The 27,943-nt window shown below is 40.6% G+C and overlaps 1 protein-coding gene across 3 annotated transcripts in view; it reads left to right on the forward strand.

The window, feature by feature from the left end:
• MAP3K4 (mitogen-activated protein kinase kinase kinase 4) overlaps positions 1-27,943 on the forward strand; it is a 102,582-nt gene that overhangs the window by 44,247 nt on the left and 30,392 nt on the right. For all 3 annotated transcript variants that reach the window (XM_072966132.1, XM_072966131.1, XM_072966133.1), the window contains exons 4-6: positions 16,284-16,526; positions 18,598-18,744; positions 24,645-24,802. In XM_072966132.1, coding sequence (XP_072822233.1) covers positions 16,284-16,526; positions 18,598-18,744; positions 24,645-24,802 — 548 coding nt within the window. The remainder of the gene's footprint in view (positions 1-16,283; positions 16,527-18,597; positions 18,745-24,644; positions 24,803-27,943) is intronic.

The raw sequence follows: 27,943 nt of genomic DNA on the forward strand, positions 1-27,943 counted from the left end.
CCTTTTAGTCCATGAATAACTATTTTATAATAAGAATTTCTTATAGTGCAAGTTTCAGAGTCAGTAGAGCAAAACCAGATACATAGTAAAGATATGCTTCAGATGATAAGTAACTTACTTTGGTTTAGGCTTTTGGCTGAAGTGGTTCTCCTCAGGGACACCTGTGGACAAGCCAGGACTGATTAATTTTATAAAGCACTGTTTTTGAGCTAATATCAATGAAAAAGCTCTAGCATTATTGTCTCAACTTTGATTCATTGGTTCTCGTAGGAGAGAAGGGCTCGTGGTGAGGGCTGGGGGTGACGGGGCGGAGGGGCGGGGCTTCTTAAAACTGCTTTACGTGCCGTCCCCCAAATTGTCTTCCCATCCTTGGACCACCTTTGGCAGTGAATCATTGCTGCTAACAGGAGTGCTTTGCATCCCTTAGGTGTGTTGGGATAAAACGAAGACTGAGAACGAGTGCACTACCTAGCACTTTAGAACTCACAGTTTTGAAATCCTGTCAAAGTTGTATTCTTTAGGTTTGACCAGTTGAGATTTAACTGAATGAAAAGTGTATCCTTATTATAGAAAAAAAGAAACACATATAAATTCAAAGCTTAAGAAGTAATGTGAATTAAAGATGTTTATTAGAATTATTTGAGATTGCTTTTCCAAAAAGAAAAAAAAGTGCAGAAATAGTTCTTGTTTTAAATTTTGGTTTATAAAATGGTGTTTGTCAAATAATGAAAGCGTAACCAAGAGCTAAAATTCTTCTGTATTGGAGATTAATCCACATTAATGAAAGATAAGCCTCCAAATTGTGATTAACTCAGTGGGAAAGTAAGGCTTTATTTTTATTCCTATTTCAGGAACCTAATTTCTATAAGGGGAAGTGTATGTTTATATATATGGATATATGTGCACTCCCCTTCTGGATTTGCTTTGTTTTAGTCTTTTTATTAAATGTGTCCGGGAAAGAGCCACAGTTTTGAAGTCAAATAACTGGATTTCATTCCTCGATGTGGCTCTTTCTTTCTCACCACAGAACTTTGTAAATGACTAATCTTTCTGACTCTATGTCTTGCATTTGTAAAATAGGTATAAATAATACTTTCCTACCTACCTCACAGGGTTGTTGTGAGGCTTAAAAATATATCTGTATAAATACTAAAATGGTAAAGAAGTCAAATATAAACTATTTTTTTCTTAGAAGTTTTATTAACATTTTTTTTTCCTTGAAGCTAGCTATAAGGCACTATGGGCTAGACAAGTTTTTATTTTTATTTTTAAAATGTATTTTTACCTTTTGATCTTTGCCAAATAATCATGCATTTTTAAGGGCATACATTTTAAGCAGCGGATAACCTTTTAGGTTTGAGGACAATTAAATTTTCATTCTTAATTGTTAAAAACATCTTGACCAACTGGTACTGCAGATTGTACCCAATACATATCTTCTGTTTTGCACAGTTTTTATGGCTTATGTGACAATAGCAATGGATTTAGTTGAAGGATTTTGTAGGAAAGAAATACGATATTTGATTTTTGTCTGTGACTTTATATTTTTATTTCTTAGTAGGTTACTTGTAACCTGTGTTTATAAATAAGATGATCTAATATTTAATTCCCCTTGGCTTGTAAGCATGCTTTATAAAACAGTTTTCCTCTAAAAAGTTATTACTACATTTTAAAATCTTTTAATTAAAAAGATAACTAGTGATACTAAAAAAACTATTTGCAATTTATTTTAATAATAAGAATATCATAAATAGCCTTAATGGTTTGTTCAAAATTAGATACCGTTGTAGCTCCCCAGCTTCTGTGAACTCATTTTCTCAGAACGTGTTTTCTAATTACATACACAGTCCCTGACTAACAAATGGGTTTAGCCTCCCAAGTTCACTTTGTAAGATGATTATTTCGATCTCGAAAACACGTATGTAGAGAAACTGCTAAAATGAGAGTCTCAGGCCATCAAGTACTTACGAAAATCCAAGTAACTGAGCTAACAATGTCAGCCAAAGCTGTATTTGTGGAAGCAAGGACATTATGTAGAAGTCAAAAGTGAGGGAAAACGTTTTTTTTCCTCCTTGTTTTTGGACCCAGAGATGATCCTAGCAGTTATTTTTCATGCTTACTCATTTAGTTCCTGATTTTCTTATTTTCTTAATATTTAGAGCATCCCAGGATCTCGTTGTTCCTACTTATTTCTCCCACTTGGCTATAATCTCAATTTGTCTAATCTAAGTGTGGTTGATCTCAAGTCTTAGGCACGACTGTATCCGATAGCTGTTTCGTGATAGTATGTGTTGGTGTCCCTTTATGACAGAGATCTTCCAGCTCCCAATTCTGGCTCCTTCTTCATCAGAACCTGCTTGTAGAGTAAGCCTTCCCAATCTTCCTTAAAAATTATTAGGCGTTATCTCAGTTTAGCAGTTTCTGGGTGTCCTTCCCAGTTAGTTACTGCACTGTGGGTTTTGTTATATTATTTACAGTTCACATCACTTAAAAATTAAAACAAGAGACCATGTAAACATATATAAAAGATTTATCCTTAATGTCAAATCTACCCCCATGCAATTGCATTCTTTTTTTTTTTTAAATATACTTGTAATCTTGGAATAATTTTAAATTTGGGGGGAACTTGCAAAGATTATACAGAGTTTTCATATGCTCTTCATCCTCTAATCTCACTTAACTCTGGTACGTTTGTCAAAATTAATATACTAACATCGGTACAAAATACTGTTGATTAAATTATAGGAATTACTTGGGTTTTTGTTTTTCCACTAATGTCCCTTATCTGTTCCAGGATCCAGTCAAGGACACTCCATTGCATTTAGTCTACATGTCTTCCTAGTCGCTGATCTGTGCTAGTTTCTCCGTATTTTCCACGATCTGGACAGCTTGTGGAGTGTTCCTGCCTTTGGATTTGTCGGATGTTTTCTCATGATGGGCTGGAGTAATGGGCTTGGGTGTGAATAGTGCACAGTTGGGGCTCCTTCGTGGCTTTACTGTCACTGCTGATGTTACCCTTCACCACTTGGTTAGTACGGTGTCTGCCAGGTTCCTCCACAAGTGACCAGTTTTCCCTTTCCGTGCTCTGTTCTTTGGAAGTGAGTCACCAAGAGCAACCCACAGTCAAGGGGAGGGGAATTAATCTCCACCTCTAGGGATGGGGAGTATCTACATATATTACTTGGAAGTCTGTGTCCATACTGACATAAATAAGTGATTGAATGGATAAATGGGGAAGAAGATAGGCAACACTGAAAGCTTTGTTCACACTGCATCACATTAAATGTCTATTTATATCTCCCTCCCCCACCTCCCTCTTTCTCCCTCCCCTCCCCTCCCCACACATATTTTTGTCATTTGTTCATTTGTTGCTCATTGTTATTCAAGGTATAACCAGATTGTTTTCTGCTTATAAAAATCATATGTAAATTACTCATAAATGTTTATTTTTAATTTTGGGTTATAGTCTAATACTGTTGTTATTTATTTTGTTGCTCAGATTGTTCCTGCTTTAGTCACTGGAGCTCTTTCAGGTGGCTTCTGTATCCTTTTGACATGTCCCCATCGTTTTGTGTGTGTGGTTTTGCTTTTGGTTTGCTTTTTGAGGAGTTTTTTACTTTTTGGCATCATCCTGTATTTTCCCTGTTCCGGTCCTGCAATCAGCTGTTTCTTGAAGGAGCTCTGGCTCCTTTTATTGAGACTGGGATTTAGAAATGAAGGTGCGGGCACTGGATGCGTTCGTTACTGTTGGGGTGTCATTGCCTCTAGGTCCTCTCGGTGATAGGAAATCTAGGTATGTCTTCTCACCCATGTATGGATACTTCTGTACTTTCTACCTGTTTGTCTGTCTGTTAAAAATAAACCTGAGTACATACTGATGTCTGGCTGTAATCCAGCACCACTGGTTTCCTCCCAGCCCTCCTCCTTTGTTTGTAACTTACCTCTCTTGAAGTGTGAAATGTGGCTCCCGTTACTGCAGCGTATTTATATATTTGTGCAGCCCTAGTAGACGTGTAAACTAGTTTCAGAATTGCTAACCAGTACCCCTGTGAGGACTAAATTTACCAACTAGAGTACAGTGTTCAATTTTAAGTACATTACCTTTTGTCTTTAGCCTTCGAGTCAGAACAGTTTTCCAAAGTTAGGACAGCACCTTTTCCTCCACCTTCTTCAGAGAGGTTATAGGATTCATTTGTAAAATAGCTAATTCATTTGTCTCAGTCTGTGTTCCGTCCTGGGGTTCCCTGGTGCCCTAACTGATATTTTTAAAATTTGCATACTGTGAAGTTCACTCTTGGTGTTGTATAGTTCTTTGGGTTTTGTGCATTTGCAATGTTAAATACCCATAAAATATTTGAGTCATTGATTGTGATATGGTTATTTTATGTTTATTCCTTTTTGCTTTATCTTATGAAATCGATATATTTTCAGAAGATGCAAAAGATAAAATGAAAAATTACATTTTAATGTAGTATACAAAAAAAATTAGCTATTTGACTTTGTATATTACCATGCGTGTTACTCCAAAATCTAGGAAGATTTTTGGTTAGTTTATTAATAACTTTTTTTGAATTAGGAATGATCATGTAATTATTGTAAGGTTAGTGGCCAGTGAAATATTGTGTGTCTTTGGATCTAACAATAATCATGCTATTTTTTCCTATAGGCACAAGAAACCCTGAAGAGATTGCCTTTTATATTCAGAATATGCAAAGCATGTAGAAACTAAGATATGTATAATAACGGCTACCATTTATTGAGTCTTATTACTGCACGCTACATACAACAACCAAATGAAGTGGTGTCGCTATTTCTGTATTTTCCAGTAAGGAGAGTAGGTCATTTGCCCCAAGTTACAGAAGCTATAGATTGTTTGGGGGGATTCAAACCCAGGATTCAGGGATACCAGCCTTTAAATTGTGTGAATGGTGTCCAAACCTGGCTGCACATCAGCATTACCCAGGGAGCTTTTAAAAATGCACATATCTGTGCCCTTCTTGGATACAAGGCAAATCAGAATCTCTTGAGGTAGGACATGAGCACTGCCATTTTTAACCTCCAACGTCCTTTTATGAAACCAGATCATCACCAGTGCAGTTGAGTCAGTCCACTGGAAACACTAAGTAGGCTACAGTCTCCCCTATCCCTGCCTTCAAGGTCAGTGTTTATTAACACAGTTGTCACAATTAATTTTTTTATTTGCTCTAATTATCACTTGTCTGATTTCATTAGTAAAGTTACACAAAACTTTTAAAAAGCCATCCCAACTTGTTTATTTATTTATGCCATATGGAGGGAGTTATTTTTTTTAATTGAAGCATAGTTGATGTACAATATTGTTTGTTACAAGTGTGCAATATAGCGATTCACAATTTTTAAAGGTTCTACTTCATTTGTAGTTATTATAAAATCTTGCCTTTATGCCCCATGTTGTGCACTATACCCTTGTGGCTTATTTTTTACGGAATAGTTTATACCTCTTAATCCCCTCCTCCTATCGTGCCCCTCCCCTTTTCCCTCTCCCCACTGGTAACCACTAGTTTGTTTTCTATACCTGTGAATCTGCTTCTTTTTTTGTTATATTCACTAGTTTGTTGTGTTTTTTAAATTCCACACATAAGTGATATCACACAGTATTTGTCTTTCTTTGGCTGATTTATTTCATTTAGCCTAATGCTTTCCAAGTTCATCCATGTTCCTGCAGATGGCAAAGTTTCATTCTTTTTTATGGCTGACTAGTATTCCATTGTATATATATATTCCTTATCTTCTTTATTCCTTCATCTGTTGATGGGCACTGAGGTTGCTTCCATATCTTGGCAATTGTAAATAATGCTACTGTAAACATTGGGGTACATATATCTTTTCAAATTAGTGTTCATTTTTTTCAGATACATATCCATGTGTGTATTTTATATATATATATTTTATATATATATAGCTTACATATATATTGTAGCTGTTTTTAGAATTTTGAGAAACCTCCATATAGTTTTCCATAGTGGCTGCACCAGTTTACGTTCCCACCAACATACATGAACTTTTTAATTGGATGAGTGGGAAGCTCATTTGCCTATAGGTCTTTTTTTTTAAAGGAAGCATACTTACATGAGGGAAAATAGGAAGTTGTGTTGTATTGTTTTTGACCGCAGCGAGCCAGCTGAATCAAACCTGATGTAAGATGAAAGAGATCAAAGACAGAACAGAACTCCTCAGCTCGCAGTGGAGAACTGGATCCTGTGACAGCAACAACAAAAAGACTGGTAGCTGGTCTTGAATACTCATATCTGGAGAATTGTTGGTCAAGTAACTGGGTCAAGGTTGCACATCCAGTAACTGGCAGAGCCAGAACGCGAAACCAGAACTCACTGTAAAGCCATGCTCTTCAACGTTCTAGTATACTGCCTCCCGAAGTTATGTTTCATCCTACATAGTGCTGTAAATGTTTTTTGACTTAGTGGCTAGCACTTAAAAAAATAGAAGATTTCGCATGAAAATCTGGATTTTTGTATTTTTTGAGACCCTGGGAGTTCTGTCCCCACGTGGCAGCACCAGGCGAGCTCGCTCCAGCTTCCCACGTGGCCCATCCCTTCTCACAGGCTTCCGGGCTCCCTGCCTGCTTGCTCACTCACAGCACCTGCCACGCCCCGTGGGTGATATGACCCCTAGTAGAGAATCACAGAGGCTAACTTTTGAAGCGTAATGTAAAGACTGTTCTGATCTAGTCCTTCATTTTTCACAGCAGTTTTCTTTCGTCTTACTCATTTATTGAAGTATTTTTAAAGAAATAGAGTTGCTCTTTACCCTCTACCCCGTCTCAGTGCAATCATTTGGTTTGTATCTTCTAGGCATTTTTGTGCTTATATCTTTGTTATGTAGTGCAGGTAATTTGTTTTCCAAAAAAAAAAAAAAACCCGCATGATAATGCTGCCTTCTTCCATGACTGGTGCCGCCACCCCGATAGTCTTTACTTCTAATCTGTCCGTATTGGTGCGTGTAGCTCTGCCTCAATTCTGTGTGAGAACTACGTGGTATTCCATTATATGAATGTGCCATGACTTATTTAACTCTTTCACTTGTTTAAATTTCCACCCTCTGCCTCAGGCAACCATCAGTCTATTCTCTGTATCTATGAGCTATGAGTTCTTTTTTTGTTTTGGATTTCAGGCATATATAAGCGAGATCATACAGTATTTGTCTTTCTCTGTATGACTTATTTCACTTAGCATAATGCCCTTCACGTCCATCTGTATTGTCACAAACATCAAGATTTCCCTCTTTTTTTAATGGCTGAACAATATTCTTGTATATATGTGTATACATACCACATTTTCCTTACCCGTTCATCCATCATTGGGCACTTAGGTTGCTGTCATGTCTTGGATCTTCTAAATAATGCTGCAGTGAACATGGGGGTACACATGATTTTTCAAGTTAGTGCTTTAATTTCCTTCAGATGAATACCCAAGAGTGGGATTGTTGAATCATATAATAGTTCTATTTTTAATTTTTAGAGGAACTGCCACACTGTTTTCCATAGTGGCTCTACCAGTTTACATTCCCACCAGCAGTACGTAGGGTTCCTTTTTCTCCATGTTCTCATTAGCACTTGTTACTTCTTGGGTTTTTTTTTTTTTTTTGAGAATAACCATTCTAACAGATGTAAGGTGATATGTCATTGTAGTTTTGATTTGCATTTCACCAATGATTATAATCATTTCACTCTTAATGGAAATTTATAAACAACAAATATTCTTGTACATACCCCTTTGTGAACTTACTCTGTTGTTCTTGTAAGAATGATTAATTGAAATGGAATTGCTAGGTTATAGGATATGCACATTTAAATCATTGCTAGAAACTACCAAACTGCTCTCCAAGGAGGCTGTACCTATGAGTACTTCCTCCAACAATATAGGAGAAGTCCCATTTTTCCTGATTTTTGCAACCATAATTAATAAAAACTATAACTTTAGTTTTAGCTTTCATTTCCCTCATGTTTAGTGATATTGAACTTGGTTATCATGTTTATTGCCCACTTACATTTGTTTTAATTTTCTTTTATTTATTTTGTTCGTTTTTTGTTTTTTTATTATTGATCTGTTGAAACTGTTTATGTTTTATATATGATTCATTTTTCTATTATGGCTGTAAATATTTTCTTCCAAACTGTCTTTTAACTTATTTATGATGCTTTTCGCTAGAAAGAATTTAAAATTTTTTATGTAGTCATATCTACTTCTGTTTTATGATCACCTTATTTTATGTGTACTCTTAAGAATATAAAAAAAATTCTCCCATTTTTTTTGCTTTTATTTTTACATAGTTAGAAATTTTTGTTCTGGAAAATTTTAAACATATGCAAAACAGAATAATACTATGAACCCCCTTGATTCTGTATTCCAGCAGCATGGTTATCAGCTCATGGCTAGTATCTACCACCATTTGACACATTCCTCTATGATTTTGAAGAAAATCTCAGATATCATATTTTATCCTTAAATATTTCAGTTTATTTCTCTGAAAGATGAGAGCTTGTTTCACAAATGTACCAAAATACCATTTTCACACCTAAAAAAATAGCAAAAACTCCTTGATACCAGATTTCAGGCTCATGTTAATATTTCTGTTGTGCATAATTGTCATGATTTTCTTTAAAAAATATTTTTCAGTTTAAATCAATTTGCAAACAATGACTACACATGGTAATTGTTCATTATATTTCTCATCTTTTTAAATCTGTAGGTCCTCCTCCCTTTATTTGCCATATTTTTTTTAGGAAATGGGTCCTTTATCCTGTAGAGCCTACCTAAGTCTGAATTCTGGTGGTTTTACCTCCAGTTGATCTTTTACAGTGTTTCTTTTTTCTCTGTATTCTCTGAATTGACTGTATGATCTAGTGTTCTGATCAGATTCAGGATCGTGATTGATTTGTTGATTTGATTTTGCTAACACTGCTTCATTAGGACACATGCAGCGTCTGACTGTCTCTGAGACGTTAGTAGTGGTTAACAGTCATTACCTAGATCTCTTAATTCATTAAGGATTGAAAAGTGATGATAGTCTGATTCTCTCATTTCTTCTTTGTTAGCAGCTTCATTAATTAGATTTTGCTCTAAAGAGAAACTTTCCTTATCCATTATTTGGTTATCAGTGGAATAACTGAACAGAAATAGCAGGATAAATATACTTGATTCTTTCCCTTTTATTTACCATTTTTCAAAATAATGAGTTGGTTTATTGGTGACCAATTAATGTTTTTTTATTAATAGGATTTGAACTTAAGTATGTTTTTTATGACTTTGAGCTCATGAATTGAAACATATTTTACATGTTTCAATTCATTGAAGTCATTATTGTAATTCATTGAAGTAATCATAGTAATTGATGTTCACATTGACCCATCTTTGGACAGTGATAATGTATTCAATTGGCTTAAGTCTTTTTTCCACAACCCTAGTGAATAGTCTTTGATATCTGATGTAACAAGCTATTTTAGGCTTGTATTGTACATTTACTCCAGGTTGGGAATCTGATGTATCTTCAAGGAATCCTCATTCCTTTTATTGGGAAGTGGTATTTCAGGACCACAGTCTGGGCACCAGCTTTGCTGTTGGAACTGAAATGGTCGGTCCTTGCTTTAGTTCTCTTCAGTAGACAGAAGAACACAAACACACACACAGTATGGCATAAGTTTGTACTGATACTAACAATTCAAATTCAGGATTTCAGATTTTTATTTAATCTCTTCTGACTTTGTTTTACACTGAAAATCTCAAATTTTCAATGATACCAGGAATGATAGCATTAGAGTATCAGATACTGACTGTATTTAAAGTACACACATAGTAATCTCAGAATAAAACCACCGACAGTGTGATTACTCAAAAACAGTTTCAGGTTTTTTCCCCATCCTTAAGATGGTACAACCCTTTAGGGATAGAACATCAAATTACAGTGTTTTAAGGACACTTGAATAATTCTTCTTGTGGTTATGCCACTGACTAGACACACAATAAGATTCTTTCATTTTTTTGTTGTTGTATATTTAAAAATAACAGCTTTGTGAGATAACTCATATAGCATGAAATTCATGATTTTAAAGTGTTCAATTCAGTAGTTTGTATAGTATTTTCAGAGTTGGGCAGCCATTACCACTATCTAATTTTAGAAAATTTTAGAAAATTTCCACCCCTAAAATAGGTCCTGTACCCTTTAGCCTCACCTCCACAGTCCCTCTGTCGGCCACCTTCAGCGCTAAGCACCTGCTTATCTAATTTTTGTTTTTTCATATTTGCTTGTTCTGGACATTTCATATAATATGTGATCTTTTGTGACTGGCTTCTCTCATTTAGTGTAATGTCTTCAAGATTCATCCTGATTGTAGTATGTATTAGTGCTTCCCTCCTTGCTATGGCTCAGTAATTGTCCATTGTAAGGATATACCTCATTTTGTTTCTCCATTCATAGAATTTTTAAATTTTATTTTTATTTTTAGGTGTTGCTTTTTAAACTTAATTTTTGCAGAAATTATGTAAAATACTTGTTTTAAAGAGAAAAATCTATGGAATAATATCATTTTTAAAATATTTTTTCAATTGAAATACAGTCAGTTACAGTGTGTCAGTTTCTGGTATACAGCACAGTGTCCCAGTCATGCATATATATACATATATTTGTTTTCCTATTCTTTATCATTAAAGGTTATTACAAGATCTTGAATATCATTCCCTGTGCTGTACAGAAGACACTTGTTTCTTTTTTCATGTATTTTTATATATAGTGGCTGACATTTACAAATCTCAAACTCCCAAATTTATCCCTTCCCACCCCCTTTCCCTGGTAACCAGAAGATTGTTTAACTATGTTTGTCAGTCCGTTTGTGTTTTGTAGATGAATTCATTAGTGTCCTCTTTTTTCTTTTTTTTTTTTTCAGATGGAGTAATATATTTTTAAAGAAGCTTGGTTTCTCTAATAGGGATGGTTAAGCCTTAAAAGTTGTTTTATTCTAACGTGTCTTTAATACAAAGCTTGTGTTTGCAATTTTCTTTACTTATTTACTTTTAACGTATGACAGGCTTATTTTCACCACTTAAGGTTATCATTATATCATTATATTTCTATAATACACTTAGTGTCCCTGCTTCCCATTTGTTAGTTGTTATTTGTTGGTTCCCAGCTGTGAGCTGTATTGGAATTATCCTTTTTTTTTTTTTTTAAACCCAGGTTCTCATTTGAAGTAATTTTCTTTTACTTCCAATGAAATGCTAAGATGTTTTATGCGTCCTCCCCTTCCTCTCGGATTCGGAGAGTTGTGGTGTACCTGCGTTGTTGATCATAGAGCCATGACTGATAGTGCTTTTTCCCTTACGGTTATTATCTGATTCAGTCTTAGTTCAACAGTGGTGTGTGTGGGTGGATGGATGGATGGATGGATGGATGGGTAGAGAGACAGAGATTTAGACTTAAGTACGCAGTTTGTGGTGTTGTTTTAATGCTCGCTTAGATTTCATATCAGTCTTCTGGGTCATTTTGGTTGGTAATGGTGGTTCCCTAGTGGATCCCTTAGTAGGGGCTTGTGAAAACTGTTTCATGAGTCCTTAGATTTTCCTGACAGTTTACAGCATTTATACTTGAAGGACTGTTCGGCTGGCCATACAATATTTTGCTTGTATTTTCTTTCCCTGAATAAATTTAGTGTATGTTACCCATTATCTTTTGCCATAAAGCACTGAGATTGCAAAGCCTGATGACAGTGTGCTTTTTTTGACTTCACGCCATTGACTTCACGCCAGAATCTGTGCTGTAGCCACTCCCAGTGTCATGAAGTCCTCAAATAGAAGCCGTGAGCTCTCTATTGAGTATTCATTGGTGATTTGGAATTTGTCCCTTTAGCCCCATCAGATACTCTGTTAATCCCCTCTGATGCCCCTGCACAGGTGCTGCAGGCAGGGGTCTGGGGTACTGCTTGGGTGTGGGGTATGGGGTGTGGGTGTGGGGTATGACGTGTGTCTGAGGAACATCTGTTCTTCCCCACATCTTCTGTTCTGGAATTCATGAAGGTACCTTTCGCCTAGTTTACTGTAAGTGTGTCTCATGAAGTTTTGATTTTGTCGTCTTAGTTGTTCTGTTTTTTTGTGGGGGACTAAGGGAAGCTGAAGTCCTGCTGCTACTACTGTCTTTTCAGAATTCTTTTGATTATGTTGACCTGTATTAAATTGCCACTATTTGATCATTTTTGCCTGACTCAATTGGCAATTTTACATGGTTTACACTGATATATAGCTCTATGTTTAGGTTTTAATACATTTGGAATCTCTTTTTTCCAAATATATAGCTTCAACATATATATTTGTATTTGCTTAATACATACAGTCAGCCCTCCATATCCACAGGCTCCTCATCTGTGGTTTCAGCGAACCACAGATCACATTGACATCCGTGGATGCAGAGCCCGCAGACACAGGGGGCCGAGTGTACTGTGACGTTTTATATGAGGGACTTGAGCTTCCGTGGGTTTTGGTCTCTGCTGGGGATCCTGGAGCCAATCCCCCATGGACACTAAGGGCCACTTTACGTTAGTTTCTTATAATCAGCAAAAATTTCTAAAATAGCCACATAATTTAAAAAATGATCAGTTGTGATAATGTTGAGGTGTACATGTATAGGGTAAGATAAGGGAGTAATTATTTTTTATTTAATTCCCTGAAACTCATTGGATTATTTGTTATTTTCCAACTACATAAAGTGCCTACTTTTTTATATGCTGAGTTATCATAGATAATTGGATCTGTTTCTCTGGTCTGTTGCTTTGTTTATTACTGTGCCAGTGCTTTTCTGTTTTAAATACAGTAGGTTTATTCGTAAGGTTTGGCATCATGTAGGGCAGTTCTTTCTTTTCAGATGCTTCTGGGCTCATTTTTATATTATTTCCTTCCACATGAACTTTATTTAATGCTTTTGTTAATCCACACAAAATGCTGTTGTGATTGTAATTACACTGCATTTTTTTTAATGTCCCTTCATTTTTGAGTCTTCTCAGTTTGTCTCTATTGATCAGGGATTTTTTTTAACACTTTTTTATTGAGTTATAGTCATTTTACAATGTTGTGTCAAATTCCTGTGTAGAGCACAATTTTTCAGTTATACATGAACATACATATATTCTTTGTCACATTTTTTTCGCTGTGAGCCACCCCACCCTTGGCAACACAAGTTTGTATTCTATGTCTATGAGTTCTGTTTTGTATGTATGTTCTTTTTTTTTTTTTTTTTTTGATTCCACATGTGAGCGATCTCATATGGTATTCTTCTTTCTCTTTCTGGCTTACTTCACTTACAATGACATTCTCCAGTAACATCCATGTTGCTGCAAATGGCCTTATGTTGTCGGTTTTTAAGGTTGAATAGTATTCCATTGTATAAATATACTACATCTTCTTTATCCAGTCATCTGTTGATGGACATTTAGGCCATTTCCATGTCTTGGCTATTGTAAATAGTGCTGCTACGAACATCGCGGTGCAGATGTCATTTTGAAGTAGGGTTCCTTCTGGATATATGCCCAGGAGCGGGATTCCTGGGTCATATGGTAAGTCTATTCCTAGTCTTTTGAGGAATCTCCATACTGTTCTCCACAGCGGCTGCACCAAACTACATTCCCACCAGCAGTGAAGGAGGGCTCCCTTTTCTCCACAGCCTCACCAGCATTTGTCATCTGGATTTTTGAATGATGGCCATTCTGACTGGTGTGAGGTGATACCTCATCGTAGTTTTGATTTGCGTTTCTCTGATAATTAGTGATACTGAGCATTTTTTCATGTGTGTATTGATCATTTGTATTTCTTCCTTGGAGAATTGCTTGTTTAGGTCTTCTGCCCATTTTTGGATTGGGTTGTTTGTTTTTTTTCTTATTAAGTCATATGAGCTGCTTATATATTCTGGAGATAATTGATCAGGGGGTTTATACCAAATTTAATACTTTATTTCTTACTGGAATAAAATAATACAGATATGTCATTCTTATGCCTAATTGCCCCTTTCTCCTCGCCCTGTGTTTTATTAAAGTAATTGGGAATTTAAGATCCAGAGTTTTTTCCTTACAAGATGCTTTTTTATTTTTTTCAATTTCAAATAGTCCTTGCTTGAATTACAGTCTTTAACCAAGTTATCATCATGGAGTTGTATCTGCCTGTGTAAGTCCTGCCAGATTCACAGCTTCTCATTTCCTTGGGCATTTTTCTTTTCCAGTCTTGAGATCTTTATTCTGATCCAATTTTCAGTTCACTAGACTGCTGTACTTCCTCAGGTAGCTTTGTAGAGAGGGTAAATGAACTGGATTTTGAGTTCTTCCCTTTTCAGAGAGGATTTTTCCTTCTTCATGTGTTAGTGGTATCTTGACTGCGCAGAAAGCTCTCCTCTGCCCCTTCCTTCTGTTCCCTCTGGAACTCCTCTATTATTCTTATGTGGGAGCTCCTCCATCTGATCTCTGTCTCGTCTCTCTCTCTCTTTTTTGTTGTTGAACTGTGGTCAGTTTACGATGTTGTATCAATGTCATGTCTCTTACTTTCCACTCAAAATTTCTATTCCTTTTTCTTTTGCCTTGGGTTTTAGTGGTATTTCTGCGGTTAATTTCTAAATTATTCAGATTTTGACAGCATTCTTTCAATTTTCCCTGCCTGTATGGAGTTTATTTCAGCCGTCTTGATTTGTTTATTTTTTCCCAGAGGACTTTAGTGAGATCTTGCATGAGAGTATTTTTATCGTTCTCTCCTGTGTCCTACATTAAATCAGCATCAGCTTTTCTGATTCTTCGCCTTGGTCTCCTTAGTTAACACTGCTGTTTCCTCTTGAGTGCTCAGAGTTTTTTAATGTCTGTTCCTCTTTGGCTGGACGGGGATCCACATACCAGGCAACTCCAGCAGGAATGGTCTCCTCGGCAGCTGTGTGGGTCCTGCTGCTGGGGCTCCAGGCGGTGTCGAATTGCAGTGTTGACGGGGAGGGACTGTCCCTTCCCCAGTGAGCCTGTAGCACATGGGTCGGCAGGCTGGGACTGTAGGGGGTGCCAGAAGAATTCTTTAGAATTTTATCCTGGAAAGTTGGCTGAGTTTTGTAGGCTCAAAATAAACATTTTCTCTGATGTCATTCTCCACACCAGAAGAAACAAGCACTTACATTGCCTAAAGCTTTACACAGGACATGGCTTAACCCTGACTGCATGTATCACAAGTAGTCATTTTTAAAATTGTGCAGCTATTTTAGAATTTCTTGCCTGTTGTGGGAAACGGAAGTATGAATTAATTTAAATGCAGAAATGTGTGTCGAACATGAAAGAATGTGAATGGGGGAGACCAGTTAAGCATTAGCTAAATGACAGGGAGCACAGATAGGAATGACAATTGGAGGCAGAATAACTGTAATTGGTGATTTAAGTTGAAGAGAAGTTGAGATTTTCAAATTTTGCAGATGTAATTTTAAGTGACTTTTTTCCCCCTTTGGTTAGTGAAGGTACTGGGGATTGAACCCAGAACCTTGTGCAGGCTAAGCATGCATTTTACCACTGAGCCATGCCCCACTCCCTGAGATTTTCAAATTTTGATGGCTTCAGTTTTCCCAATAAAACAGGAAGGCAGGATCAGGGTGGTGTTGCCAGAGGTGCAACACTGGAAAAGTGCCAAGCTTCTGTCTTATGGGGAAAATGTAAGGAATTGAATGGGGATATCTATGGGACGGTCCAAATCCCAGGAAATATCAGAGAACAGATATTTGAGTGGGACCAGCCAGGTTAATTTTGTGAATTTTTTTTTTCAGCCTCCTTTGGTATATAGCTCAGGAGAACAAATGGACAAAAGAATTGATCGAACCTACTAATTTTTTTTGTTTACACAAATAGCTACCTGGTTTTGTTCTTTTCTCAAATTTAATAATTCTCTGGTTTTCTCAGCCTAGAGGTATTTGTGGATAATACTGTATAAAAGTTTAAAACTAAGTGCTCTGATAATTTTAAATATGATAAATGTATGATGAAAAAGATGAGCTTGATTCTTTATCTATATTTTTTGATAAAAATATTATAATTTCATTTTAGTTCTTGTTATGGTTTTCTAGTACTTTTAAAACTTGGGATCTATCAAAAATGTTGAATTATTCTAAAGATAATTTTTACTGTAAAATTATGATTTGTATGGGTTTGTAAGCAAGTTACAGAGAATAATAGTTTATAACTACAACTTGAGGATGTTCTCCTGTTTGCTCTTTTAACCTTTGTTGAATTTTTGTTACAGTTTTCTGAATTTCCGGATCCCATGTGGGGTTCAGATTATGTGCAGTTGTCCAGGACGCCCCCTTCCTCAGAGCAGAAATGCAGCACTGTGTCTTGGGATGAACTAAAGTCCATGGATTTACCCTCCTTCAAACCTGCCTTCTTAGTCCTCTGTCGAGTCCTTCTGAACGTCATACACGAATGTCTCAAGTTAAGATTGGAACAGAGACCTGCTGGAGAACCATCGCTCTTGAGTATTAAGCAGGTTTGTTTCAAAGAGTGTATAAAAATATTGAGCATTATTGTATCTTTCTATAGGCTGATAATTTTTATTTGTAGGATTTTCCCCCTAATTGTTGCCAATAGTGAAAAACGAGTGAATGTTCGGGTTTTTAAGCTGTTCTTCTTCGGGTAATTTCAGATGTTCTTTTTACATGCAGTCTTCAAAGGTAAGACTGTGGTTCAGCCTTACTGTCTTCCACTTCCTTGTTCTAAAAGGACATGAGAGTATGGTGCGGATATGACTCTCCTGTTATCACCCGTCTGTGAAGACTGGGGACTTAAAATTCAATCGTAAGAGAGAGTTTCAGTTCCTTAAATTTCTTCTTTTGTCTTTTTTTAATCAGATAAATGTCTTTAGAGTGTGCAGGGTGGAGGTGTTGGGACATTCTGTTTGCTTAAGCAGCTGTATGGTTTAGACAGTGATGACCACCTTGAATTGCAAGTTGTTGAGGGGGAGGGATGATAAACTGGTGAAACAAGGTGGAGTTTACTTTTTATTAATGGGGCTATTGTGGCACTTAAACAGTAATTTATGTTAAAACATTCTGAAAAGTGAAAAACCAATACTTAGATTAATGTAGCATTGCTAGGATAAAAATTAAATAGAAATTTTGGCTTTGATGCATTTGGACTGAGTTGTTAGCACCTAAATGACATCTTTAACATAGAAATCTGTGTCTGTGTGACTTGAAGAAAGCACTTTTTAATAGATTTAACTCTAGCCAGTGCTCTCTTACTGTGGGTAATTGTTTTTAAAATGTAAATATTCTGTAACCTCAACTGAGTAACAATAAATTAGTGAAAATAAAAGTATTTAATATTACTTCTTTTTGTAAAAGTGATTCATGTTTATTTTAGAAAGTTTGAAAAATACAGAAAATGATATACAAAAATGAAAGTTACCCTGTTACTCTGCCATTCAGAGATGACCACTATAACATTTTGGTGTATTTCTATCCATTTGTCTTTTCTGTGTGTGCATATTTCATACACATATAAGTTAAAAAAAAAGGAAAGAAAAGAATATATGAGTCTTCACCTTAAGTATTTTTCAAAAACAAGACTTCAGATGGCTACGATAATGCTCTGCTGTGTAAGTGTATCATAACTTACTTAATCCCCATTGTTTGGAATAACATCATGATAAATATATTTGCATGTAAGTTTTAGTCTGCATCTCTGACTTTTGCTTGAGTATAAAACAAAAATTAACTAGTGAGTCACGTATCTGTGATTCTAGGAAGTTGGTACCAGTTTCTTTCCCAGGAGCGGCACTGTGGTTCCTTTTGTGTTTTGATTAATACGTATTAAAACGAATGTGACTGTGATCTTGCACCACAGTCCCTGTGGAGAGAGCGTCTGTCCCAGCCTGTTGCTAATGAGAGGCTTTCCAGGTCCTGGCATTTCAGCTTCCCTCCCTCTCACAGAACCTGCTGGGCCGACACGTTTAGCTTTTACTCATCCTTTTGTTTTATTACATTTTCCCTCCTTGATTCCCATGTAATTTCATCAGATTAATATTGTTTGTTTTTGTGATTATTGGAGTTTTTTGATGGTAAAAGCCACAAATCACAGTGGGTAAACTATGCTTTGGCTGTCATGCTCTGTGTGGTGTAAGTGTATTTGAATCTTTGTTGTGGTTTGGTTGAAAATGACCAGGTTCACAAGGAAATTTCTCTCTCATATCCCTTGTCCTATAATGTAAACTAGTAGAATAGATCTTTTTCTGTGGAATTTATTTTCTCTGAAAGTTTATTTGTAGGAGAATATATTTTAGAAGATCAGCTTTCTAGCTATATAGTATTTTCTATGTATGTTCATGTCTACAATATTAAATACTTTCATTTTCACTTATTTGTTGTTATTCACTTGAAATTACTAAGATATTTATGTAAAATGAACTGATAAAGAATCTGGAAAGTATTTTCGGTTTTTCAGAGGCAGGGTTCCCCTTTCCTGAGTGTTCTGGGGATTTCAGTGGGAAGGGCGTGAAAACCGGTCAGTGATTTGCTCAGAGCGTGTGAAATGACTGAGCTTGTGCCCATTCCCTGCAGCTGGTGAGGGAGTGCAAGGAGGTGCTGAAGGGCGGCCTTCTGATGAAGCAGTACTACCAGTTCATGCTGCATGAGGTCCTGGACGACCTGGAGAAGACCGACTGCAACATCGACGCCTTCGAGGAGGACCTGCACAAGATGCTGATGGTCAGGACAGTGCGGAGGGGTGTCCTCACGTCTGTCTGTCTGTGTGTCTGTATGAAGGAGGGGGTCATGTTTTTATGTTTGTTTTAGATTAACTTTGTTTTTCCTAAATCCACATTTTAAAAAATCTTCAGTGGTTTTTAAGTTAGAATTTTTGACAGAGCTTAACCTAGTTCATTGTTTAATAGTAGGATCTCATAGCAGAATGGCCTAGAGGTAGAATCCTAGTCTGGCCCTGTTTTGTTGAGCCATCTGTCATCAGCCCCTCTGTCACACCTGCTGGGCGTGCGCTGGGCGTCAGCAGTGAGCGCTGAGGACTCGGTCCGGGGAGAGCTGGGCATAGTGGACGCCACCACCTGAGTGGTGGGTGCTGAGATGCACAAAGGCTTGAGATGGAGCTGCCTGGAGACATCCAGGAGCTCCTTACGTGACGAAGCCAAATCGTAAAGATGACTCGAGGAAGCTGCAGAACCTGGCGCATCTGAGAATTGGAAACACTGTGATTTGGCAGGAGCAGACTTACTGTTACTCCTCCGCGCAAAGAGCGCTGCAGTCATTTCAGACACGCTGTGCTCGCCTGTGCTTTTCTAACCTGTCCTTTGCTCTCGTTACTCCTTCTGGCTCCAGATGTTGCCTTTCCTCCTTAGCTGCCCATTTAAGGTTTACTTTCAAGTTTTTCCAGACAGTTTTCACTTTTAATGTGCGTTTCTTGATACCTCCTCTGAACTCTTAGAGTGGTTCTAATTATAACTGCATCATTTAATACTTAGTGATAGACCACGTCTCTCTTCTCAGGTTTCCCTAATTAGGCTGAAAGCGGCACAGGCCAGGGGCTCTTATTGAAGTCCCTTTGTCTTCCGTAATGTCTGGTGGAGTGTTAGTCCCTAGTACGTACGTGTTAGGTTCACCAGAGTGTACACACAGATCATACGTAATGTGGCCAGTTTGCGAAAGACAGCAAGCCTGTAGGAGTGTTGTTTTGTCAGTGCTTCCACCCTCACCTGACACTCGCTGTGCCCTGCCCGGGATGACTACAGCCCCTCCAGACACCACCTCACTTTCTAGGCCGGAAGGAAAGAGAAGGGCACGGGGGAAGCAGCGAAAGGCCCCCGGAAAGTCCCACCCAACAGATTCCCCCCGCATCCCACTGACCAGATCTGTCACATGGCCTCTTAGCTCTAATGGAAGCTAGAGATTCAAAGATTCCACTTCTCGGCCTCTAGCAGAAGGATGGGAAGAAGACTGTGACCGGGAAGGGGACTTATACGTGGCACACTTTAAGAAATAATTTTGAGCCTGAAATTACTTCCCAATCATTTGGGAGAATACATGAAAGTCCAGAATGTGTAAAATGTGAACGTATTTTGAAATACTATGTATGCTCCTTATGTCAGAAAACTCTTTATCATTGAAGAGTTATGATAAAAAACAGCAAGAAAATTAATTTTTCTTGCCCTCTGTGGATGAGTAAACTAGAAATTTAAAAAGACAGCGTGCTTTGCTTTCCAGGGGTCTTAGATGGCTTTACAAAGGCACATGCCACACCTTTTTATCATGTTAATCACTGAAGCTGGAAGGATGAGAATGAGGCAGGCAAGATGTGCCTTCTAGTTCATCCATTTTCATTTCTGAAGCCGAGGTTAAGCGAAGTCCCCAAATCTCAGCTGGTCAGAGCCGGCCATGCTCGGGACTGGGTTCTGGCTTTGCTGGCAGTTACCTGTGTGAGCACAGCGTCCCTTAGTTCATCTCCGTCGTTTCACAGGTGAAGAACTAGAAAGTATCAGTGGTTTATAAAATTGTGCCCCAAAATGTGCTAGATGGGTAAGTGCAGGGGATGTTTTGAGAACTGGGGGACCCAAACAAAGTCAGTGTGTTTGTTAGGCGGGAAGGAGGGAGTGGCCTTTGGCTAGGCAGTCACACTGTTTACAGCAGCACTCTTCCCAGCTTGAGGGGTGGAGGGCCCTCCAGGGGTGAATTAGAGCTGTGACATCCCAGGGTGTGGACACTCAGGAGAGGAGCAGGGGTGCCCCGTGGAGGACACGCTGCAGGACAGAGGGGCACAAGTGGAGACACTTCTCTTGTCTGCGGCTCACCCTGCGAGCAGGGAAAGACTGCCGAGTGAGGAGCAGGCTGTACGGCTGAGGGGAGGCAGTGCCCCGCAGGGTGCGGTGCAGCCTGACTGTGGCTGCAGGGTCTTCACCCTGCGCTGCGTCAGCCTTCTGGCTGGAAGCACTGAGGGACTTGTGGATGTGGGTCCAAGGAAGCAACTAGCGAGTATTTGAGCCAGCAAAGCCAGACTGAAGCTGTGAGTTCTCTTAGCTCATTGCCCTGGCCCTGGCCCTGGCCTTAGAATTAACCAAAACAACAAAATAATATATGATGGAGGAGCACGTGATAGATGGATTTAAGGAAACCACACAAAAATAATTTAAAAGGAATGAAAATATGAGAATGATGAACAGGATGTGGTAGTTGTAGAAGGCATACGACGGGGAGCTCAGATGCATACAATTCCTGTTCCTGCAGAAGAATAAAGGGCAGAGGGGCAGAAAAGATTCAGTTTTCCATCCTGGAGATATTATTGGGTGTCTGCTGTGTGCCAGGCAGGCATGCCAGGTGCTGAAGATTCAGGAAAAAGCATACACTCCCTCTTGGAGCTTAAGAATGAAGGGGAAATGGCTATTGAGTAATTGTACAGACATAACATTACAACGGTGAGAAGTGCAGCAGAGGAGAGGCTCGGGTCTTCCGTGGACCCCACGGGGGTTTGGAGCACGCGTGGCGGTCAGGGAAGGCTTCTCTCAGGAAGGGACACTTGGAATTTATCTGAAAGTTGTGTGTATACTACAGTCCAATTTATGTAAGAAGTTTGAAAACTTACACAAGACAATACTATTTTATAATTTATATAATAGATTATTTTTAAAAACATGAAGTAGAAGGCAACATACTAAATGCATCATTGTTGCCTCTGAGGAGGGAGGAAAGAGAGAAATGAAGAAAGAAACCAAGGAGAAGTTAACTTTGTGGTGGATTACATCTTATTAAAAAGCTATCCAAAGGCAATATGACTGAATACTAACATTTGTTCATTCCGGGAGATATTTGTTAAAATATTTTTAAGCCACTTTACTTTCTGATTAACGAAAGAGGGAGAGATTGAAAGAATGTCTTTCCTGGCAGAGAAGGTAGCGGGTGCAAAGCCTCTGTGCTGGGAAGCAGCTTTGGAACGAAGGTTCGCAAGAAAGCCGTGGGAGGGCCATTGCGGCTGCAGTTGGAAGAGCAGGCTGGGGGGCCCGGAGCCTGTGCGGGAGCCGGCGGAGTCCGGTCTAGCGGTGCGCGTGCTGGTCCTCGGATTGGGTTGGTGTAACGTAAGTTAGAAGGAAGTGGAAGGATTCAGAAGAAACACTGGAAGTGAAGTTGGCAGGATTTGGGGATGGGTTGGATTCGGGGGAGGTTATCGAGAGTGGTTGCTGGCTCTCCCCTTGTGCAGTGAAGTGAATAGTGACGACTCTGGGTCCGATGAGAGTTTTTTAAATTGAAGATGCCCAAGACCATTGAAAGTCTCTAGTATTGATTCTGTTAAGAGAAAGAGATGAAAAAAGTTACGTAGACGTACATGAGAGGAAAGGGAACACTGATAGTGTCGGGTTGCTCGGACGCCACGAGGCGACGGTCTCAGCACAAGCGCTGGGACTGGGCGGGCGCGCGGCCCCCTTGCTGCCAGAGCGGGGCGGACCGCGGGTAACAGGATGTAGGTCTGCATTTGTTGTTTGAGGAAAGTGAGAGCTTTTGTATCTAATGACTTCTCTTTTTTTGTGACGAGAGGTGAGATCATTTGCTGAGAAGGGGTTAGGGTGGGTTATGGCAGTTTGAGGAAAATGGAAAAGTTGCTAACTTGTGGTTATCGAGAGAGGGAAATGAGTTGCGTAGAGGCAGAGATATTACCAGAAGCATTGTGTGCTGGTTGGGGTTGGGGCTGCGTGGCGCAGTGACTCCTCCCTGTCGTGGGACGCTTGTGGAGCGCGGGGAGGGGAGCCGGGTACCTAGCTGCAGGGCTGTGACAGCGGCTGGTGGCTGGGTGAGGAGGCCACACAGGAGGCAGGGACCGGTGGGAGTGCTGTTGAAGGGTGGACGCCTGGACTCTGAGCTGCGTAAGGAGAGAAGTGAGCCAGGAAGGAGAGGAGGGAATTGGAGAAAGAAGAGGAGCCCAGGGACTGGAGGTGCAGGTAAAGAGAAGAGGACAAGGTGGAGGTGGTGGCTGAACAAGGGAGCTGGAGGAGGAGAGGAGGTTCAGCCTCCAGGCATTTGAGTTGGGCTGTGAGCAGTCAGGGCAGTGGCAAGGTCACAGGTGACGCCTCCGGAGCGGAACTGGAATGGCGCGGGGGCCATCTGGGTGACGTGAAGGCACACAGCGTGGTGCTGAGCCTCGGGTGGACAGAGGACCAAACCAGATGCTGGAGTGTGACGACTGACGAGGAGCGGTTGAAAATCAGCAGGTGATAGTGGAGGGGGTGGCGTCAATGGTGTATCTGATGATACAAGTCTTAAAGGGACATGGTGTTTCTTCAGGTTTGTTTTAAAATAAGACTGTGTCAGAGCAAGGGCTTGAAAGCAGCAGTGGGGCACGAGGGTGCTGCTGCTGCAGCCCTTGAGATCTGTTGCAGGAACGTTGCCCCTTGAGAGGTGGTTGGGAAGAAGCCAGGTTTCAGGGACGCCCAGGAGACGGAGCACCCCCGCAACGGAGGGGGAGGCCCGGGCCTGGTGTGCCAGAGGCTTGTTCCCTTGGGTAAGACGGGGGTGGACCCACCAACTGCAGGTTCCACACACTCAGCTGTGGGAGGAGGAGGACCAGAAGCATCCAAGGATACAACAGAGACAGTTTTCTTGAACTAAAGACCCAAATACTTGCCTACTGGAAGTTACTTTTGTATCTCAAAACATTCATTTCAGTGAACCTGAGATGTAGCCTGGTGAAGTAACTGAAATCCAAGACCGGAGAAAGAGTCCTGTAAACATCTGAGCAGAGAAAGGAAGCCCCTTCCAGGGAGCAGAGAGAGTGGGGGTTGGCCTGGTGCCGCATCTCTTCACACTCACATGACGCGGCGTGAGAAGGCAGTGGAGTAACGTCTTACGTTACTTACAGCTTCTGAGGCAGAGGATGTGTAACTCAGATACTTCATACCCAGTCAAGTTATCTTTTCAGTAAAAGAATCCACAGACAGTGATGTTTTATAATATTACAGTTGTGAACCGGTCTTGGAAAAAACTGCTTGATAGTCAGACCCTACTAAGCAACATCAGATACATCAGAGTAAGAACTTAATACAGGGAAAACTGTTGTGAGAGGACTTGTGGTGCGCCCACCTCAGGAGGATGGGCATTTTGGTTATTGGTCGTAATTTATATGTCATAAGCCTTGAAAAATTGCATCACAAGAATCTGGATGTTGGGACGACATGGTGGGAAGAAGTGAGCTCGTTTCTTCTTCGTCACACGTAAGATACCGTCTGAAATTAACGTAAGTAATTCCACAAGTAGAGATCCCAACCTCTCAAAGAATAATACTCATAATATATTAGTAACGAAAATTTCCGTGTGCTGTGATTTTTGTCTTTTTAACTTCACTGTACTTTTCTGTACAGTGTAGTTATTCTCTTAGTACCTTGCAGGGGCTGTGCATATGTGTTAAGTTGCCGAGGAGGAGAGTTACACAGTTTAGGAAAAATCCTATTTGGACGTCAGTTAACAGTGATGGAGAGACACTTCTCTGGGAGCTGCCTGCCTCAGTGGCCCCTCGTCCGTTGCCCTCTGGCTCACAGCTTTCATGTTAACAGAGGTGAAGGTTGTCACTTGCTGAATCCTGTTCTCAAATATCTCCTTTTACGTTTTTGTGTTTTAAGGTATATTTTGATTACATGAGAAGCTGGATCCAAATGCTACAGCAATTACCTCAAGCATCCCATAGTTTAAAAAATCTCTTAGAAGAAGAGTGGAATTTCACCAAAGAAATAACGCATTACATCCGGGGAGGAGAAGCGCAGGCTGGAAAGCTTTTCTGGTAGGAACCGTCGTGCCCCTGAGCGCGCCTGCCTTCCTTTCCCCCTCTTTCTCCTAGGTTGCTCACAAGTTCTGGTGTGCGTGTTTGAGTGCTTAGTTACATGAGAACGACAGTCATTCCTGGCTGCTGTGTGCCCGTCTCCTTAAAGCAGTGGTTCTCACCCCGGGTGATATGCGCCCACGGGACATTTGGCAGTGTCTGGAAGCAGTTCCCTTGTGCTGCCTGGGAGGTGCTGCTGGGGTCCGTTGAGCAGAGGCCAGGGACGCTGCTGAACACCTTACAGCGCCCAGGATGGCCCCCAACAAAGATCACCCACCCAGAGCGTCAGCTGTGGAGTCGAGAAGTCCTGCCTGAGAGCGCGCCCTCTTGGTTACGTACAAAAGGGGGCGGACTCGGGCCTGCGGCGAGTGGGGTGACCCGCAGACCTGTGTGTCAGTCTTGGTGGGCACTTCTGCAGCCTACGAAGTACGTGTTTTCACTGATACTGTTTTGGGAATGTAATACGAATCACAGAATCTCTTTATGAACTGAGTATGTCTAGATGGTGAAATAATTGGAATGTAACCCAAGGAAAGTCACGCAGGGGCCGGGAGCGCCCCCTGTCTGTCTGTCCTGGGAAGGGAGTGCAGGTTCCCTGGCGCAGGCCCGTGTGTGGAGTGTGGGCTGCCGGTCAGCGTCTTTGCTGGAGCCGCTCTGGCTCACGCAGACCAGGCCTCTCCTTGGCTCTGGACACTGCTGCTCCTTCTCTCACATGCCCCTTCAGCTGTTTTATTTCTCCCGTTTCCTTTCTTTGAGGTTTTCTGTACCCAGCCCGTCTCCTTGCCCCCTTAGTGTGCGGGCCTTAGGATGTCAGCTTTTATAGAGTTCTCCTCTACTTCCCGAAACTCAGTATTCTCAACTCCACCGGCCTTTATTCCATGCTCAGCATCTCAGAATTCTGTGTTCACTTTTCTGCCCCAGCCACCAGTTCTTCCTGTGTCTTTTTGTGTCCTCCGTCTTTATTTTGAGTGAATCGTGAGCTTGGTCTTGTCTCAGATCTCACCTGGCCCGCCAGGCCGAGGTTCCCCATCTGGCTTGTTTTCCTCTTCACGTTGCTTCTCCTAGTCAGCCTTGCAGGAACTGCAGTCCCTGCCATTTTCAGCATCTCTCCCCTTCTAATTTTCCATAGTCTGCTTTGCCTGTAATTTCTTCTGTTTGCATTTTGTGTTCTCAGGCTGTCAGGCTTTGTTGAAGAAATTTCTTAAAAAGGTTACTGTTTGCTTCTACTTCCAATTCATGATATATAATTTCTCTGTACCCTCGTTCCCTCCTGCCAGTCTTTTTATTTTTATCTGCTGCTTGACCTTGATTCCGTACAGTGCTGTCTCTGGGCTTCAGCGTCATCGTCTGATTGTGAGAAGTCCCAGGGCTGTCGCAGCGCCTTTGCGGGCCCGGCCGCTGCTCGTCCAGGCATCCGCCACGCCAGCGCCGCGCTCCGCTTCACACGCTGTCTCTCCCAGGCTCCGCCAGTCCTAGAATTACCCCGACTTCCCTTCTTTGTCTCACCGCTGCCTCCAATTCCTTCTGGCTGTCCCTTCAAGACACACCCTGAATCTGACCTCTGCTCACCACGCGTGCTTCCGTCCCCCAGGCTGGTTTCCTTACTGTGTTGCTGTGGCCTCTGCCCTCGTCCCTCATCCTGTCTAGCGTGTCCTCAGAGTGATCTTGTTGAAATGTATGTCGGCCCTTTCCCTCTGCTCCAGACACGCCGGTGGCTCTCCTCCTTTCTCAAGTAGACGTTAGAGCGCCTGGACCGCGGCCCGCGGGCCCCATGCAGCCTGCCTCTCATTAAGCCCGGGCCTCGGCTCCCCAGGCTGCCCCGCGCGCCCCGCAGCCTCCGCGGCTTCCTGCCTGGGCCTCGTGGGCTGGGCCGGCGCCTCCACCTGGGCGGCTCCTCCCCCAGTCATTCCCAGGACTCAGTTCCCCACTTCCTGCAGGTCTGTGGCCACATGCTATCTTCTCCATATTTAAAATTGGAATTGCTACCGGCAGGTATGCCTTAGCTTTCTTCCCTGTGTTATTTCTCTTCATAGCATTTGTCAGTATCTGAAATGCTATGTATTTTTTGTTTTTGTTTTTGTTTTCTTCTCTGTCCACCGGACTGATTGTATCTGTTTCGTTCACTGCGGTTATCACATGACGGATACTGAGCAGTTGTTGAATAAATTCATCCTGGATATCCTTGTGTACTTACTGCTCTTAAAAGCACGGTTCTAACCAGATCATTTTCCCACTCAGTTGTTTTTAAGGCCCACCCTCTTTGCCTACCAAATGGCAATCACACAGGCAGCATGTCCGAGGCCTTCACTGTCCTGGCTTACTCCCCAAATCCTCTGCTTTTCTCAGATTGACAGCTTCTTTTCACAGACATGCCTTTGCTTCATGCCCTGTGGTCACAGTCAGTGTTCTTTGTGGCCTTTCCTTCCCCCCCATCCACCCGCTTCCGTCAGAGCCCCTCCTCCCACTGTTGCTCGGCTCCTCGCACTCCTGCGTTGCCCACAAGGCCCCTTGAAACCACACCTTCGGCTGGTCTGGTCGCTCCTCCGACAGCTCCCTGCGCTTGCCTTCTGCCCCGCCTGGTGTTGGTTGTAGCTCTCCCTGCTCTCTTTTACTGGTCAGAACTCCTTTTCGTTGTGGAGGTCAATGAGCCGCTGTTGAATTTTTACTACACTCAGATTTATTTTGTACGTTTGGGTTTGCATTTTAACCCTAGTATTTGGGTACTTAATGAAGCATCAGCTGATTAGACTATTTCATGTCAATTGACTATGAAAGCTAATTGTGAGGGAACCTTTTTAAACAATTGCATTTAAGGGATTCACTTTGTTTCTTACACTATCACTTAGTTTATTAATGCTTTTAAAAATATTTTGTCATAGATATGTATGAGGCCATTTTATGCCATTTTGAACATTCATTTAAGATGAAAATAACATTTGTGTGATAATTACATAGCTAACATGAAAGTAATTTAAGATTTTAAGGTTTATAATGAAAAACTGGTAGTAGAACACAGGTTCCGTAATCAAGATTTCTTCCTTTTTTACAGTTATTATGATTTTATATTAAATAAAAAGGAAATTCTTAGTTACTGATTTTTAA

The sequence above is a fragment of the Vicugna pacos genome, chromosome 8 (genome assembly GCF_048564905.1).
Source record: "Vicugna pacos chromosome 8, VicPac4, whole genome shotgun sequence".
Taxonomy (NCBI): domain Eukaryota; kingdom Metazoa; phylum Chordata; class Mammalia; order Artiodactyla; family Camelidae; genus Vicugna; species Vicugna pacos.